Here is an 18390-nt window from a genome sequence, read left to right as displayed (position 1 = left end):
CTTGCAGTTTTTAAAAAGCTGACTGCAAGGGAATTCATTTTATTAAGGAAAAGTTCCCAGAAGATTTTGATCTTAGCTACCCTTATCACATCCATGAATCACTACATTCCTGAAGGAGTTCTAAAAGGAACAACAAAGCTTGAGATTAGTATAATGTCAGAATTTGTTTCAAAGCAATTAAGAGCATTATTTAAAAGATACTTTGACTGATAGAGCATCATCAGAATAAAAAGTTTTAGTCTCTTTCCTCATATTGGATTTTTTGGGTAAAGTGATTCAGAGCAACGATCCATTCGTTCAAATATTCTTTCCCTGGCTATGACACGATCCGTTGCTTAGTTTCTGTCTCTAGTGGTACAAAAGCACAATTATTGTCGGCTTCTTTCAGAGACATCCCTAGATGCTGGGCTGCAAGATCCATCACATCTTTAATTTAAACAGGTATTGTTTTCCTTTCTAAGGGCAGATGGTTTCTCTTCTTCTTTTCTTGAGGGGACGCTTTCCTGGGAGAAGGTGGCCTTCCTCTCACCAAGCTTTCATACCTGAATGTTATTCTAATTCAAGGAGGCTTCTTCTTGGATATGTGTGTGGCTATTTAGCACTTGAAATGTGCTCAGTTAATTTGAGTGAGTTTATTAAATGGTCACCTGTGGCCAGGGGCTACCATTTTGTGTAGCAAAGCTTTATTATTTTTTTTTCAGGTTTCCAACTTTTATTTAGTTAAGTAAGGAGTAAAAATTAAAACAAACATGAAAAACTACTCTCTGATACTGCCACTATTTTATAAAGAAGACTCAAAATAGGAGAAGGATCATCGTCATCATCATTTGAGAATTGAAAGATCAATCCTTTGCAGAAGAGAACAAATGGTGATCTTACATCAAAGCTTCTGAAGCGGGCAGTGAGCGCCCCAGGACACACCTGGCCCCACGGGTGCAAACGGAGGCGTGAGCTAGTCAGACGATGGAAGCTGAAACCCCAGCTAGCCGACCAGGAACAGGACAAAGCTTCTCCAGGCTTCTGCGTCTATACCTGGACATTTACCCTACTTCTGAAGTCCTTTCCTGTTCTAAAGTTCCATAACCATTAGATGAGAACACTCTGCTAGCCTGCTACCTATTTTATTAGGATGAGGGATAAGCTTTAAATGATGACCTTAAGAGAGTGGACATTGCCGTTCAGTCATCATTTCCTTACTACTGAGCAGTAGCTTTGGGTCTTCAGTAGTAAGTGGTGGGGATTTGTGATTTTGAATTCCGTACTAGACTTTCAGTTCACTTGATAAAGCATCTCATTGAAAGATTTAAAGTTATATTTACTTCCTCCTATAAAACTTGTATTTTATCATCTTCAGTTTGATATGTATATATGGCCATTAAAACGATTTTTAAAGTAAGGAATACATACTGACCATGCTTTGACTATAGCAATTATGGGATTAGAGAGTTGCCCAATCTCTAATTAGGAGTTGCTTCCTAATCTGGGAATAAACATAGTTTTTGAGAGTTCTGAGTGGGGAGAGGAATTTGTAATCCTAGAAAATTTCTACCCAGATTTGGAAATGTTGCCCTTTAATTTTTACCATTCCCAAACAAGGGATTTCTGATACCTGAGAAAAGCTACTTTTCTGTTCCTATTACATCTAGGAGAACTTGAATTGCTCATATAGGGACTTCTTAAAACCCTCAATGTATAATAGCTTTATTTGCCCTCTGATAATGTAAGAAATATGTGTTCATTGTAAAGGTTCACACGATACAGAGAAGTATCAATATAAGGGAGAAAATAAAAATATCTTGAACTCTCACCCCTTGAGCCATAACCACCATTAACATCTTGAAAGGGCATCCTTTTATCACTTGGAGACTCTTCATCCCAAGAGATACCTTGGCATCGGCTGAAACATGAGTGCCTGTTCAGCTTCATGGTGCTATCCACGATTAATATCCAGCCCAGAGCTGTGACTAGAAAAGCAGTTATACATGGTGCATTCCCAGGGGACCCATCCCTTGGGAAAGGAGACCTTGTGGAAAATGGCCTGAAGCCATCTAAGAGAAAGAGTGACTTACAGTTAGCCTTAAGTATGAGGATACCAGGGTGCTGGGAGGGGACCTTTCCCCCCTACCCTCTTGAGTTCTTGTGGCTAGACTAATAATAAAGTTGACCCAAGACAGATAAGCAGGAGAAAAATAAATTTTAACGCATGCAGACGGAGGTCTCATAGAAATGGGACCTAAGAAGCAGCCACAGCAGGCAGCCTTTATACTTTTTAGACAAAGAAACAATAAATATGTGAGGAATTAACAGGACAAAGAAACTTAGGCTTTGGGTGCTTAATTAGTGAAGAATCTAAACAAAGTTTGGGCTTGGGTAGTAAATTAAGAAGTCACAAGATGTGTTTCTATAGGCTTCTCTGCCCAAATTCCCTGTCTCTGGTGATAAGGGTATCCTTCCACTTCAGAGGCAGGAAGTACACCTTTCACAAGAGAGATTTACTTCCTGCTTTCAGGAGACTAGGTGGGGTGTGTGTCAAAGCGTCCCTCTTGCATCAGCTCAATTTTTTTTTTAATTAATTCATTTACTTATTTTTGGCTGCGTTGGGTCTTCGTTGCGGTGCGCAGGCTTCTCATTGCGGTGGCTTCTCTTGTTGGTGAGCACGAGCTCTAGGTGCGCGGGCTTCAGTAGCTGTGGCACGTGGGCTCAGTAGCTGTGGCTCGCGGGCTCTAGAGCGCAGGCTCAGTAGTTGTGGCGCACGGGCTCAGTTGCTCCGCGGCACGTGGGATCTTCCCGGACCAGGGCTCGAACCCATGTCCCCTGCACTGGCAGGCGGGTTCTTAACCACTGCACCACCAGGGAAGTCCCCATCAGCTCAATCTTAAGTAACTTTAATTCAAAATAATCAATATGCCATTTAGGCATATTTTAGGGTGGCCTGCCCTGGGCCCCACCCATGGAAATGGAACCACTGTACCTCTGTGAAGGGTCTAGATAGCGGGCAGATTTGGAGAAAGCAGATCATCTTCCCATTCAAAAACTTTTGCTTAACTTTGCTCACTCTCTAACACCTTGCACAAATAAAATGCTGGATCTCTTATTAATGTGATGTGTTTTGCAATGTGAAATTCTGCTACCAAGTTGGATCATGAAAGTAACTGGCTATGATGGTAACAAGTTAAATAATCATCTTACCATTTAATGAGTTTTCTTATGTAAAGATAAGAAGACCTTTAAAGCTGTTCTCACATTTATCTGCTTCAATTGCATTATGATTATTCTCATTTCAGATCACCCCTATTTTGTCGGTGTCCAATTCCATCCTGAGTTTTCTTCGAGGCCAATGAAGCCTTCCCCTCCATACCTGGGGCTATTACTTGCGGCAACTGGGACTCTGAATGCCTACCTCCTTCAGGGATGCAAGCTGTCTTCCAGGTAACTAGCTTACAGTTCTTAGCAGTGACTTGAGATGCAGTTATCAACATCTTAGGTTTCTCATAAAATTTAATATCATTGTAGGATTTTTTTAAAAAGTGGAGAATCATTTTTTTCCCCCCTTAACAAGCATACTTTTTTCTCTTAGTGAAAATGATTTAATCACATCTACAGTGGTAATGTGTCAGCTTTCAAAATCAGGCTGATGCTGAGTATTGTTTTAGAGATTTTTGTCATTTTGATAGGTTAAAAAAGGGATTTTCTTTTGTTGACTTTTTGATTAATAAATATATATGAATATTTTATATGTTTATTGGCCTTTTGTTTTATGAATAGCCTGTTCATATCCTTTGCCCTATTTTTCCTTTTGCTATTATCCTTTTTCTTTTTTAAAAATAATTAATTAATTTTTGGCTGCATTGGGTCTTCGTTGCTGTGCTTGGGCTTTCTTTAGTTGTGGCGAGCAGGTGCTGCTCTTCGTTGCGGTGTGTGGGCTTCTCACTGCGGTGGCTTCTCTTGTGGAGCACGGGCTCTGGGCGCGCGGGCTTCAGTAGTTGTGGCTCGCGGGCTCTAGGGCGCAGGCTCAGTAGTTGTGGCACACAGGCTTAGTTACTCTGCGGCATGTGGGATCTTCCCGGACCAGGGCTCGAACCTGTGTCCCCTGAATTTGCAGGAGGATTTTTAACCACTGTGCCACCAGGGAAATCCCCTCCTTTTTTCTTAATGATTGGTAAGCTCTTTATATATAAAGGACATTAATCCTTTGTTAGGTTACACATACTTTTTCAAAGTGATTTTGTTTTTTTTCTAAGTTGTTAATGGCTTTCATTACTTTTTGTTAGTTTTATCTTAGTTTTTATTTTCCCTAAAGTTTTAAATAAAGACTTTATGTAGTCCTTATTCATGTATTTTTTATTTATATGTGGTCAGATCTTTTACTTTTGTGGATGATGTCTTTAGTATCCTGCCTAAAGTCTTTCCCTATCAAAAGATTATTATATAAATAATTACCCATTTGTTTTCCACTAGCACTTTTATGGTTTCTCTTTTTAAAAATTTTTTGAATTGAAGTATAGTTTATTTACAATGTTGTGCTGATTTCTGCTGTATAGCTAAGTGACTCAGTTATACATGTATATACATTCTTTTTAAAATTTTCTTTTCCATTATGGTTTATTCCAGGAGATGGGATATAGTTCCCTGTGCTATACAGTAGGACCTCGTTGTTTATCCATTCTAAATGTAATAGTTTGCATCTAACAACCCCAAACTCCTAATCCACCCTTCTCCATACCCCCACCCCCCCACCCGTGGCAACCACAAGTCTGTTCTCTATGTCTGTGAGTCTGTTTCTGTTTTGTAGATAGGTTCATATGTACTATATTTTAGATTCCACATATAAGTGATATCATGTGGTATTTGTCTCTCTCTTTCTGACTTACTTCACTTAGTATGATAATCTCTAGTTGCCTCCTTGTTGCTGCATATGGCATTATTTTGTTCTTTTTTATGGCTGAGTAATATTCCATTGTATTTATGTACCACATCTTCTTTATCCATTCATCTGTCAGTGCACATTTACGTTGTTTCCATGTCTTGGCTATTGTGAATAGCGCTGCTATGAACATAGAGGTGCAGGTATCTTTTTGAATTATAGTTTTGTCCAAGTATACGCCCAGGACTGGGATTGCTGGATCATATAGTAACTCTATTTTTAGTTTTCTGAGGAACCTCCATACTGTTTTTCCTAGTGGCTGCACCAATTTACATTCCCACCAACAGTGTAGGAGAGTTCCCTTTTCTCCACACACTCTCCAGCATTTGTTATTTGTAGACTTTTTAATGATGGCCATGCTGACTGGTGTGAGGTGATAGCTCATGGTAGTTTCAGTTTGCATTTCTCTAATGATTAGTGATGTTGAGCATCTTTTCATGTGTTTGTTGGCAATCTGTATGTGTTCTTTGGAGAAATGTCTATTTAGGTCTTCTGCCCATTTTTCAATTGGGTTGTTTGTTTGTTTTTTTTGGTTGACTTATATGAGTTGTTAGTATACTTTGGGGATTAAGCCCTTGTCCGTGGCATGATTTGCAAATATTTTCTACCATTCTGTAGGCTGTCTTTTTGGGTTTTTTTATGGTTTCCTTTGCTGTGTAAAAGCTTATAAGTTTGATTAGGTCCCATTTGTTTATTTTTGTTTCTATTTCTATTGCCTTGGGAGACTGATATGGTTTCAATTTTATATTTTCAATTTGTAATCTATATGGACTTTAGTTTTGGTGTATTATGTGAGGCAGGGAATCTGCATCCCCCTTACACTGCCCCCCTGCCCGCCCCCCCCCCCCGCCAATGAAGTAATTTAGATTTGTTTCAGGGATTTCTGTTTTGTTCCATTGGTGATTTCATCTCTTTTTTCTGAATCCTTACCACCCTTTTCATTATCATAGGATTATTGTAAATCAAGCCCTTATCTACCCTACTCTCATTTTTATTCGACATTTTAAAAAATGTGTTTTGTTCTCTTCTGGAGGACCTGTATAATGATTTTTAGAGCCAAGTTTGAATTAAAAAATCCCTTAGGGATTTTTGTTAAAATTTCTTTATATTTAGGGGCTTCCCTGGTGGCGCAGTGGTTGAGAGTCCGCCTGCCGATGCAGGGGACGCGGGTTCGTGCCCCGGTCCAGGAGGATCCCATATTGCCGTGGAGCGGCTGTGCCCGTGAGCCATGGCCGCTGGGCCTGCGCGTCTGGAGCCTGTGCTCCGCAACGGGAGAGGCCACAACAGTGAGAGGCCTGCGTACCGCAAAAAAAAAAAAAAAAAAGTATATATATATTTCTTTATATTTAAATACTCATTTGGGGAGTATTTACATCTTTACTTCCTCTCATCTAAGAATATTGTATGTAATAACTTTCAAAGTGAAAGGAACTAGCCAGAATCATGTTCTTAGGTAGGGGTTATTACCGCAATAACTGGATACATCTTGTTTAGAAGATTACCGTTGTGGACCCTCATCCTAGCAAATGAGCCTGGCGATATTGCATTTGAGGACTGCCAGGATCGCTGTGTGGTGTGTCTACGTGTGCTTTGTTACACAAGCCTGCTTGTTTGCAATATTACCTGCTAGGAGAGACTCACAGCTCTCTAGCATTTCCTTTAACTGTGTGTTCAGATGGGAATAGCTTTACATATTTTGCATGTTGGGTCTCTTAATGAATTACTGATCACTCCCTGCACTCTTGAACCAGTGCAGTGGTTTTCACACCGTGCCTGTGGAGCTGGAATCCAGGCTGCCATGAGGAATAGACTGGGATTGGGGTGGGGAGGGGGGGATGTTTCCAGGCTCTTCCCTGCTTCAGCTTCACTACTTCAGTGGAGCTTCAGCTCCACTTTGCCTGGCTCACGTGGCCTGGTTCTGCATGAGATTGCAAATGAAGATGAGCTTCCTGTGCTGTGAGGCTGCATGGCTTACACAGCAGATTGGACATTCCAGTGTGGTCCCATGTTGGATATATGCTCTGTCCCTTCCCAAACACTTTATTGTCTCCATTATTTCAGGTGCTCACACGTGAAAGGAGGATCACGGTGGAACAAGTGAGATGGCTGGGAGAAATAACGCACACAAAATCGTTCATGCATAACTATCTGGTTGTTTGCAAGCATCAACTAATATAGAAATGGCGTCTGGTTTGTGTGGTCGGCCCACCTGTGTGCTGGCTGGCCCGCCAGTTCTTGCCTGGGGCCTGGTGGTCTCTGGGTAAAGCTCACCAGTAGTTTCTGAGAAAAGTGACTGCTTGCCAGCAACTGCTGAGCGAGGCACAGTGTCTCAGAAAGAAAGGAAAGATCTCTTAACAAGACTCTGATGCTGGGATTGGGATCACAGCTGACTAGCAGGCTTCCATGGTGGTCAGAGAATTCCTGTCTATCAGCCACCAGCTGGTGTGGTCCTTAAGAGCAGCCAGCATCTTATTTATCTTGGTCTCCCTGGCTCCCTAGCATGCAGTGGTTGCTTACTACCCATTACAGTACTAAATGTAGGTAGCAGGGGAGGGTATAGTCTAGTATAATCTTGACACCTTGCAGGGGGTTTTCCAACTAAGAATGGTGCCCATAATTAATCCAGTGGCAGACCCTAGGATTCCAGAGGAACCTTGCACTTCAGCTCTTCTCTGCCTGGTTCCATGGTGTTAGTGAGCACTGAAAAGCAAATAACTGCTTTGATGGCCAGGCTCTAATGTGAGCTGAGTTGGGACTGTATTTCTGTCAAACAAGATTACTGTCTGTAATCAATCCTAAACAAATGTGTCAAGAAATATGAACACTAGACTAATGACTTCCTTTCCCAGAAATTGGCTGATATTATTTAAATGTATGGCACGTGTGCAGCTGATGTCTTTAAAACCCACAATGTAAAAAAAAAAAAAAATCCTTGGCTTTGAGCAAAGACACCTGGGCTCTAACCTTTGCTTTCTGCTTCGTGGAGAACATTTATCTTTCATTGCCTGGGAAGTTGCAGTAAGAATATTATTTTGGGATCTAGAGCTGGTGAGCTGAACTCTCAGCTACTCTGGTATCTATAGAATGGCAGCAGTTACGAAGACCAGGTCTACCACCTGTGGTGGTCTGTTCAAGAGGCATAATAGTTTTTTCTTTTTTTTTTTTTACGGTACGCGGGCCTCTCACTGCTGTGGCCTCTCCCATTGCGGAGCACAGGCTCCAGACGCGCAGGCTCAGCGGCCATGGCTCACGGGCCCAGCTGCTCCGCGGCATGTGGGATCTTCCCGGACCGGGGCACGAACCCGTGTCCCCTGTATCGGCAGGCGGACTCTCAACCACTGCGCCACCAGGGAAGCCCCCAGGCATAGTAGTTTTAGGATAGTATTTAAAATTTTTTTTTAGGTTTTTATAAGCTACGCAGAAGTACTTGCAAAATCAAACTAAGTCTTGTTTTGGGGGTCCCCCAAGACCACCCACACATTCGATGATTGACTAGAAGGAATCAGAATATAGTTGTACTCATGGCTAAAATTCATTTCAGTGACAGAGTAAGCATATACAGCTGGCTCAGTAAGGGAACGAGGCATAAGTAGAGTCTGGAGAAATCTATCTGCAGGTTTCCTATGTTCTCTCCCTCCTCTGAGAGGTCACACAGAGCTCACCCTCCCTCCAGCAGTAAAAATGCAGCGTGTAATGTTTATGCCCAGAGAAGCCCATTTGACACTTAAGAGTTTAGAGTTTCTATAGGAGACTGGTCACATGGGCATTCTCTGTCTAGCAACCACCCAAATTCCAGGCTCCCAGAAGGATAGCAAGCGCTCACCACAAATCACCTTGCTTGTACAAACAGGCTAGGCCCAGTGAAATGACCTTATCAGTTAGTAATGGAGAAAACGTTCTGAAAGCTAAGTTCCCCAGCAAGCAGGCCCTTCTGAAGATAGCAGCCTCAGGCCTGCTGTGTTAACTCTTTTGCACAAGTCTAATAAACCATTTTTAGAATAAAGAAATCCAATGGGAAATTATGGTCCATTAAATAAATCATTGTAATTCCTTGCTGAGGTCTCTCCCCTGGTGTCTAAATATAATTTGTCCCATGTTTAAACGGTATCCACAAATCTGCGTGGCTTTGTGGTGTATGATGTAATAGAATGAGACTGCTTCATGTAATTGTAATAAAAAATTGTAGATTTATACTAAATAGGATGTCCAAAGGTTCTTATAATTGCAGGTTTTTCAGTATCTAGAAACAAAGCACAGGATCTCTGTCCAGAATTCCATTTTTTTTTAAAATCGCAGTATAGTTGATTTACAGTGTTGTGTTAGTTTCTGGTGTACAGTAAGGTGATTCAGTTTTATATATATATTCTTTTCCATTATGGTTTATTATGTGATGTTGAATATAGTTCCCTGTGCTATACAGTAGGACCTTGTTGTTTCAGAATTCCATTTTTAAGCAACTGGAAAGAGAAGAGCGATGCGAGTCTAAAGTTCATAGGTTGTTTTTCAGTCTGTGTGTCTCTGGGGCTGCCCTGCAAGGCCCTGAGGTGCAATCACTCCACAGCGAGGTCAGGGACGACCTCCAGTTTTTATGATTCCAACATTTATCATGCCCCTCTGTCAGGTCAGAGTAAAACTCGTGTGCTTAGATAGTGCTTGTTCTATGTGTTTTATGCCTGAAAGCAAGAAACGAGATGGAGTTCAGTCAACAGTTCCCAGAAATGCAGCTCTTTTGGGAAACATGTTTTTAAAATATAAAACCGTAATCTTAAGACACGTGAGTAGCATTTTATTCTAGGTTTTAGGATCTTAGATTCCATGTCTCCACCCAATACATACTATCTCTTATGCAGAGAAATCATCTTTCCGTGGCGAGACAGGAGGCAGGCCGATACAGAAAGAGGAGGGACGTTAACTCCACAATGCACTGTATTAGCTTGATCGTTTCAGACCAAACTCAGAAGTTGAAACTACTTCATAATCGGAGGGTCCTTAAAGGAAGTACAGAGCTGGAGTCAGCGCCTTCCATTTCCTGAACCCGGGTGTGCTCCTGGGATCTGAGTCCCTTCTCTCCTGCAAGCTCAGGCTTCCCTCTTCACTTTTCTCTTTGAATCTCGGCAGCAGTCAGGGAGCAAAGGCACCCATTTCCTTCGCCATTGTCTCTGGTCTCTCTCCTGTGAGTCCTGGGCTTTTCGTTCTAAGTGACATGCTGGCTTCCAGCCTGGGAAGATTTTGTTTTCTGTGGACTTCTAGCTGAGGCATTACAGAAAATTGGGAAAAAAAGGGAAAAGGATCCATAAACCTAATATAGTCACTGTGCTTGCTTTTGAGTCTTTCCTTCCAGTCTTTAGTCCATATCCGTAAATGACTCATTTCATGCTTGTAATCATAATAGTGAGTGTGTATTTCTCCTGATTCTTTTATTTTGAAAACTTTCAAGTCTACAGAAAAGATGAAAGAATAGTACAGTGAATACTTGTAAACCTTTCGCCTAGATTCATCAATTGTTGCCCTTTTACCACATTTGATTCTCTCTTTCTCTGTGTATATACATATTTCTGAATCATTTATAAGTTGCAAACATCATAGCACGTCACTCCTAGATACTTTATCATTCATTTTCTAAAACTGAAGACATTTTCTTACGTAAATGCAGTATCATGATCACACCTAAGAAAATTAACATTAATTCAGTGACATCATTTAATATCCAGTGCTTTTTTTTTTTTTTTTTTTTTTTCGGTACGCGGGCCTCTCACTGCTGTGGCCTCTCCCGTTGCGGAGCACAGGCTCCGGACACGCAGGCTCAGTGGCCATGGCTCACAGGCCTAGCCGCTCCGCGGCATGTGGAATCTTCCCGGACTGAGGCACGAACCCGCATCCCCTGCATCGGCAGGCGGACTCTCAACCACTGCGCCACCAGGGAAGCCCTCCAGTCCATATTTAAATTTCTCCATTTATCCCCAAATGTATCTTTAGCTTTTTTTTGAAATCAAAAAAATGTAATCAGTGCTCAATTTGAGGTTCATTTGGTTATGTTTCCTTAGTTTCTTTTAATCTGGGTAAATCACCCTCTCGTTTTCAGTTCTGCATGACATTGACTTTAATAAAGAGGCCAGGCCAATTGTCTTGTAGCAATGACCAGAATTTGGATTCATCTGATTGTTTTCTCATGATTAGAATCAGGTTAGACATTTTGGGAAGAATGTTTCATTGGGGCTGTTTTAGACTTTATACAGACACGTCAGGAGACATGTAAGGCACATAACCTTCCCTCTGCTGTCACACGGTGGATGGTGCTGAGTTTATCACCTGGTTAAGGTAGTGACTGTGTGGACGTCTCTTTTGTAAAGAAACATTTTTTTCCATTTTAGTTTCTAAAATACCATCCCCCACTGAAATGAACTAGGGCTCCTGGAAGAAATGCTTGGTTTCAGGTCTGGGTCAGGGAAAGTACAAGATGAGCCCAGAATGTATTGCTAGACTTAAAGGAAGGGAGAGTTCAAAAACCAAGGGGGAGATTTTGTATAAGATCAAAGAAGCCACTTGAAAGGGGCTCACTTTGGACAGTTTGAACATCAAAAACAATAATGACAAAATTGGATTATAACACATTACATTTTTTAAAAATTCCATAATAATACTCAAAAAAACCCAGAAGGCCAATTAAAAGAAATGTAGATGCAACCCCCAATGTAATAACTAAGTCAAATAAGGATCATCAGTGGATGCCAAAACCATTGGATGAAAGGTTTCGGAAAACAGGATATTCATATGTTCTCAAAGCATCACCACAGAGTCTTTATTAATTACAAAAGCCTGTCTTTTGAACTGAACACCTCGTACACGTTTTTCCAAGTTGCATGATGCTCTTGCTGTTCGGTGGCTGCGTGCTTCAGCATTCGCTCAATGCGCCACATGTGCTGGAGCTCACGCCATCCCAACCATGGTGCTGGGTGCAGGAGAATCAACTGCAAGTCCAATAAGAACACACACCCTGTCCTGGGGGACTCATCGGGTAGTATAATGGTTCTCTACATTTTGAGGCTGACAAATCACCTTCCAAGAAAGTGATGAAAGCTGTGGACCCACCTCCTGGAAGACTGCACACACATAGCAATTGGAACAGTATTCATATCCCAGAAGCCTCCCATCCATCGAATCCATCGATATTCTTCTAGGGGTCCTCAGATACAGACCCCCAGCTAAGATAGTCTTTATAAAAAGGGGATGGTAATAGTACTCACTTCACATGGTAGTGATGAAGGGTACGTTTTATTCTAAATGGAAAGCACTTAGCACAGTGCCTGGTCTATGGTAGGAAATTAAATGGGAATTATTATTGTGCTATTATTAATTTCACCTTAGTTCCCGTCTCCTTCATCTCTTGCCTACTCAAAGCCTCCTAGCTGGTCTCCAGGCCTCCAGCTTTCCTCTTCTCAGTCCATCTTCTGCTGGCAGAATGCTCTTCCTGCATTATTTTGGACCTTGAATCTCTAAATGGCTTCTCTTGACTCACAGCATAAAATGCCCACAAATCCCTACGGAACAGCCTGAACTCCCCCAGAGGGTTTAGTGCTTTGGCTTCAGCTCTCACGTCTCCCTTGGCTCCTGTTATACATTCCTGAAGTGCTTAGCGAGAAGGGAATGCCAATCTGTAGCCTGTTAGGATGCTGGTTCCCCAAATTGTTACTGATGGTGGGCATCAGAGGTGGGTGTGGCCTCTCCGCTGATTATATATAGAGTGTGCATTTCTCCCTCTAAGGCGTCCTTATCCCACTTTGGGTGTCTCTTTCTATTTGACTAGGAGAGTAAGATACTCTTTTTCTCCTGTGTGAATCTAATGTGCATTTTCCAGCACTGTTCTAAACTTGGAATCACCTTCCTTTTTATTTTAACTCTTGGGCTACATGGTTGATGTTGCCAGGGGCCATTCTTGCAGTATAAGGTGCAAATATTTTATTTTTGTGGGGACAGTGTGGGCAAGTAGAGCGGGTGCTATGGGTTTGTTTTCTGGATCTGCCACTTACTGGGTAATTTTTTTCCAAGTCCCCAGTCCTAAACCTCAGGATCTTCATCCTTTAGGGTTGCTGTGAGGAGCAGTTGAGATGGTGCTTTGTAAACTTTCAGCTGATATAAAAATACTACTTTTCCTCCTCGTTACATTTCAAGCAAAAGTGAACTGGAAAAAAATATTCTTTTTTGCTTTCTTTTTTGACAGTTCTTTTAAACATCTTTAAAACAGCCCCCCTCCCTTATTGTTGGACTCCAAAACCATGCCTGGAGACTTTTTCTTGTAAAGTACTGCTGATAAACCCCATTTGAGTATGCCTTCCGTCAGGGATTAAACGTTGCTTAAAAGGTGCTCTTTATTGATCGTGATTCACTGCCTGCAGATGACGTGGTGCCAGCCAGGGACGGAGTTAATAGAGATATAGACTACTGTGCTTTTAACGCCCTGCTAGGGTTGTGTTCTACCGTTTACTATTCAATGCAAAACTCATTCACAGCATACTAAGTTTTTATTCCATTGCTCTTATATTTTATGGCTTCCGGGGGCTCTTTGAGAAGGAAGGAAGCATAGCAATAACAATGCTTTGCGGGAAACTGTGTGCATGGAAACCTGTTTTAAAACATGCTTTCTCCATATGAGATGGATTTTGATATAAAGTGTTATAGGAATGTATGCATGCTGGGAATCTTAAGTATGCTATTAAATTTTTTAAAAATTCCGACCACCTCTTTTTGTTAATGGAGAAGAAATGGTTTAATGGCTTCATCAGGGTAGCAAAGAAGGTGGACTATATGAGACATTACTCTACCCTTGCCCTGGTGCCTTGGAATATATGTTTTCTTATATTGGGAATTTATTAGGAACCAGGAGTCTTGGACAAACAAACTTGACTATGACAAGCCTTTTGTTTGTCAAAGAACCGCATGTAGACCATGGCGGTCAAGTCTTGTAAGTCCAGCCAGTGTTTAAGGATAGCGATTCCCTTGCGTTGCTGCTGGTGATTTTGATATTGTCTTGTAAGAAATAGTACAGTAAAAAACTTTTTTAAGAAGAGTGCTTCCGTTATTTGGGGGGTACATGCATGTATGAGAGAGAGTTGCTGTGATTTTGACTGTACATAGCCAGACCTTAAAAAAAACCTTTCTTAGGGAGTGATAAGGAGAACCACTGCATGGTGATTATGGTTTTTTTTTTTAAAATCATCATTCATTTGATTTTAAATCAATGCTATCCAATAGAACTTTTTGCAGTGATGGAAATGTTCTATAATCTGCACTGTCCAATATGGCAGCTGCCAACCACACATGGCTGTTGAGCAGGTGAAGTGTGGCTCAGTGTGTACACGCGAGGAGTGGAATTTTAAATTTTATTTGGTTTTAGTTGATTTAAATTTAGATAGCTACTGTGGCTCGTGGCTACCACATCGGACAGTGCAGGTTTAAAATTTTCTGCTCCTCAAAGGTAACAAGGCACACACGAATAGTTCTGTATTCTGCGGCATTTCAAAAAATTTAACACGTAAGACCCTAATATCTAATAACTCTCCCCACTGAGAAGTGTGTGTGTGTGTGTATGTACAGAGGTTATTTTAAAAGACAGGTTGTCTTAAGATAGAGCTGAGACGTCTCGAATTAAGTGAAAATATGCCCCGATAAGTATCTTATGACTTAAGTCCGTTCTGTGTGAAATGAAAATGAAGCCCTAAGTCTTACATGGCACAGAGCAGCACCCACATTTTATTGGATGTGCAGGAACCACTGCTGTCCTGCATGTGGAATTGTGTTTCTAGCACTTGTGTTTTGCTGGAGCATGAATGCCATAAATGCAGCATGTTTATTTCGCAGCATTGCCTATTTTGAGAATTCCGTTCTTGGGTGTTGTGGTTTATGTGGTTGTTCCACCTCCGCCCCTGAACACATACGGAAGAAAGTTAGTGAACCGTCATTCGCCTTGGAGCTCCCCTTTGTTAGACTCAACCTGTACCATTTTGATGCCTTGGCAGAGTTTGGGGCTGACAGCCAGCAGACAGGAAATGAGAGCCATTAGGTTAGACCCACCCAAGTCCACTTGCTGAAGTGGGTAGGGAATTATTCTTGGTACAGGAAAGACTTCTGAAAATCATGCACTTGGCGGTTTTCGCCGCTTCTTTATATTTCCATGACTTTTTGAGAGATGCCATGTTGTAAACACATAGCCCCCATAAACAGCAACAGCTCATATTTTCATATAATTTCAGAGCACGTTTATGCATTCTCTTTCGGCCCTCATAACATTTTGATGAGGTGGTAGGTATTGTTACTACTTTTTTCTAGACTCTCAGGCATGTGGCTAATAACCAGTACAACCAGGAGTGTGGGGGCAAGGATGTGGGCCCACCCCACTCCTCCATGGGCTCGGAGGTGGGGAAGGAAGCTTGAGATACTTGAGAAAGTGGAGTTCCCTTGGCCCTTTGGACCTTCTCACTTGTGGTGTCAGGGTACATGCCCTGTGGGGCCCACTGCAGCACACAGCTTCGACTTGAGCCTGTGGCCTGGGTTAGCACGATGGGGATCCTGGTCCCACCTTGAACGAGCTGTGTGCCTAGCGAGTCACTTGAACATCCTTGACCTTCATTTCTTCTCACATAGGGAGTTGAGTGCATGTTCCAAATCCCCTTTAGTTGCAGAGAACCAGGAGGGACTCAACGTTTGCGTAGTAAGAGTGCATGGATAAGGATATATCAATTTTGGGGGGTTGTTTTTTAAAAATATATTTTCTTTGGTTATTCCTGTGTTTTCTTTATTGGAAACCCTTTTGTAACAGTGGAAGTGGTTTTCCTGAATTAAAATCTAACTAGGAGGTATCTTCTACTTGATTGGTTTTAAGGATATGTTGATTTTTTTGTTCACCTAAGTAATCTTGTCTTTTCTGCCAATTCTTGATCTTTTTCTGTGTCTTCTCCATACTCTAGCCCCACCCTCCCCCTTTCCAGTATTTTTTCCAAAAGTCAGGGAGGAGAGTGAGGTTGTCTGTTATGATTTTGTTTATGTATTTATTGATATTTACTCCATATGTTTAGGGTAAATCTTTGTTTTCTAGCCTGTCAGCATAGGGTTTTTCCAATTGTTCCCTCTCCTCTCTTTAAAATAAGTGGATTTTCACCTCTTATGGAATTCAGACTTCTACTGCTATAAGTCAGCAAAAACTTGGCCAAGGCTAGGATTGGGTCAGTCATAAAACACTTACTTCCTGACAATGTCATCTTCATAGATCAGTAGAACTCTTGAGGGGTTGATCAACCTGCTGACTTACTTGGAACCAAGCAAGAGGAACCCCAAACTGAGTCTGTGGCTCAAAGTGAAAGTACAATTACAGGCCCATCTCATGGAGAAGGTGTATTTCTTCGGGAACCCAAGATGGCGGCATCTATGTCAATAATCAGTCCTACTTTGAATACTACATGTAACTTGAGGTAGTTGGAGCATCACATGAAGTTTCTAATTTGAGAATAGCAAAATTGTGCAAATTATTTCTCAAACCCTTGGACCTACGAGAATGTTTATTGGAATGGAAAACTTTCATGCTGTTGACCTATAATAGTGGTCTTCAGAAGGTTATAAATTTCAGTCTAAATTGAAATGCTTTTATAAATTTCCTGAATAAGGTACTTCCGATTTAAGACACAAGCAAATGATCAGTTCCTCTGACAAAAGAAGGAGACCGTTGGTTGTGGTTGGACTCACGTCTTCCTGGAGTGACTAGGAAGTAATAATAGAATATTCCTTAGTATCTTCTCTTAGTGGGGGTTAATTATGGAAAGCGTTTAGGATTGTAAATAGGATAATTGCCCAGAGTTTTTTTACACCTTGCTAAGTTAATTCGTCTTTTGCTCTAGTGATAGATACAGCGATGCCAGTGATGACAGCTTTTCAGAGCAAAGGATAGCTGAGTTGGAAATCAGCTGAAACTGATACGTGACTTGGAATCACCAGGACTGCCTGAGAGGGTGAGATGGAACCTTTAAGTTCTTGTTTGTTTCACAGACAGGCTGTCTTCTTGGTGTAGAAGGGAGCATCACAGGACTTGTCTCGCAGGATCCTGCTCCCCTGGGACGCTCCTGTTTGCATAGTTAGCAGGACAGACTTGACAGCTGATGGTGCTTCTGGGAATCTGGAATGCACCTGAGAAAGCAGGCAGTTAGGAATGCGCCTGAGGCCGGGAATAAATATATCCGGGCGCCTCTAAATGGATACGTGGAGGCTGATAGTGTAGCTGAGGGGTCAGCAAACTTGTTCTGTAAAGGGCCAGACAGTGACTGTTTTCGGCTTTGTGGGCCCTCCAGTGCGTTGGAGAGGGAGGGCAGGCTTGGACAGTATGTACATAAGTGGGCAGGGCTGTGTCCCAGTAAAACTTGATTTCCAAACACAGTGTGCTGACCCCTGGTCTAGGTCACTCATGGAAAAGCAGAGTTCCTTGGATTTGTAGAAAATAAAATAGTGTTTTCTTTCTTTGTAGGGAGATGCCAGAGACTGGCTTGGCTTCCAAGGGCAGCTTATGTCCCTCACGGCTCCTGGAGGTTTTATTAGAAAAGGTAGCAGCCTGGATGGCTTTATTCCATTCATGCTCAGAGGCAGATGCTGCCTGGACAACCCTGCCCTTTAGCAGGGACAGCAGCTTTTGGAAAATTCGTACGGAGTCAATGTCTCCAGTGTGATTTCTCTTCTTATTTCACTTAGGGGCAGAACATTCCTGTTCACCAGGGAAGGCACATCCGGGTCTATTTAGATTTGCCTCAGACATGGAGACGTTCAGAAGCAAACCAAAATGGTGCAAAGATTAGTTGGAGGCACTTGCAAGACATATTATTCAGCTTTCGATGTGGCTAATACTTATTTTTTCTTTTTTTTTTTTTAAGGCTCTGAAGTAACCGAAGCCAAGATGAAGGAAGTATCTAAGGAAATCACCACACTCATAGAATCACTCTTTTCTCCACCAAACATGGGATGTACAGCCTCGAGGGAAATCTAATAATATGCACTTCCATGAACCAGAATCAAAGGGGTAGTTTTCTTTTTCCTCCAGAGGTGACCTTTGGTTCTTGCAAATTTCTGTAGCCAATTAAACTTTTCCCAGCAACTTCAGTGGGCAGAAAGTGTGTTGGTGTCTTGTCTGGTGTATGGAGACGTCCAGGTGGTGAGGAAGGATCCAGGTAACTGAACCTTCTCTGGGCTATATGGGAAGGCCGGCAGGGCACACGCAACAACTAATTTTGTGTCAAAAATGAGTCATTCTGTTACCTGGAATTCAGCCACAGATTTGCATGTGGCCCAAGTTTATTTCAGTTTGTCACTCTGTTTATTTGTAGTAAAAAGTAAAATGAAACAGGTCCAAGACTGGGGGTGGTAAGTAAGGCCCTGGCCTCAGGCACAGAATATAAGGGGGCATAAAAAACTCAGGAATCAAGATCGGTAACATA

General features: G+C 41.8%; 1 protein-coding gene across 7 annotated transcripts in view; it reads left to right on the top strand.

Moving 5' to 3' along the window:
- Window positions 1-18059, top strand: part of CTPS2 (CTP synthase 2) — a 109104-nt gene extending 91045 nt beyond the window's left edge. For 4 of the 7 annotated variants that reach the window (XM_032620061.1, XM_032620056.1, XM_032620060.1 and 1 more), the window contains 3 exons: window positions 3285-3429; window positions 16810-16920; window positions 17830-18055. In XM_032620061.1, the coding sequence (XP_032475952.1) occupies window positions 3285-3429; window positions 16810-16879 (215 nt within the window). In that variant the 3' untranslated portion in view covers window positions 16880-16920; window positions 17830-18055. Of the gene's footprint in view, window positions 1-388; window positions 442-701; window positions 1202-3284; window positions 3430-16809; window positions 16921-17829 lie in introns of those variants that run through there. The other 3 variants (XM_032620059.1, XM_032620057.1, XM_032620058.1) reach the window with 3 other exon arrangements.
- The last annotated feature ends 331 nt before the right edge of the window (window positions 18060-18390 follow it).

Source organism: Phocoena sinus, chromosome X (assembly GCF_008692025.1).
Source record: "Phocoena sinus isolate mPhoSin1 chromosome X, mPhoSin1.pri, whole genome shotgun sequence".
Lineage (NCBI taxonomy): Eukaryota > Metazoa > Chordata > Mammalia > Artiodactyla > Phocoenidae > Phocoena > Phocoena sinus.
Note: the sequence above shows the minus strand (reverse complement) of the source record. Positions and strands in the feature narration are given on the sequence as shown.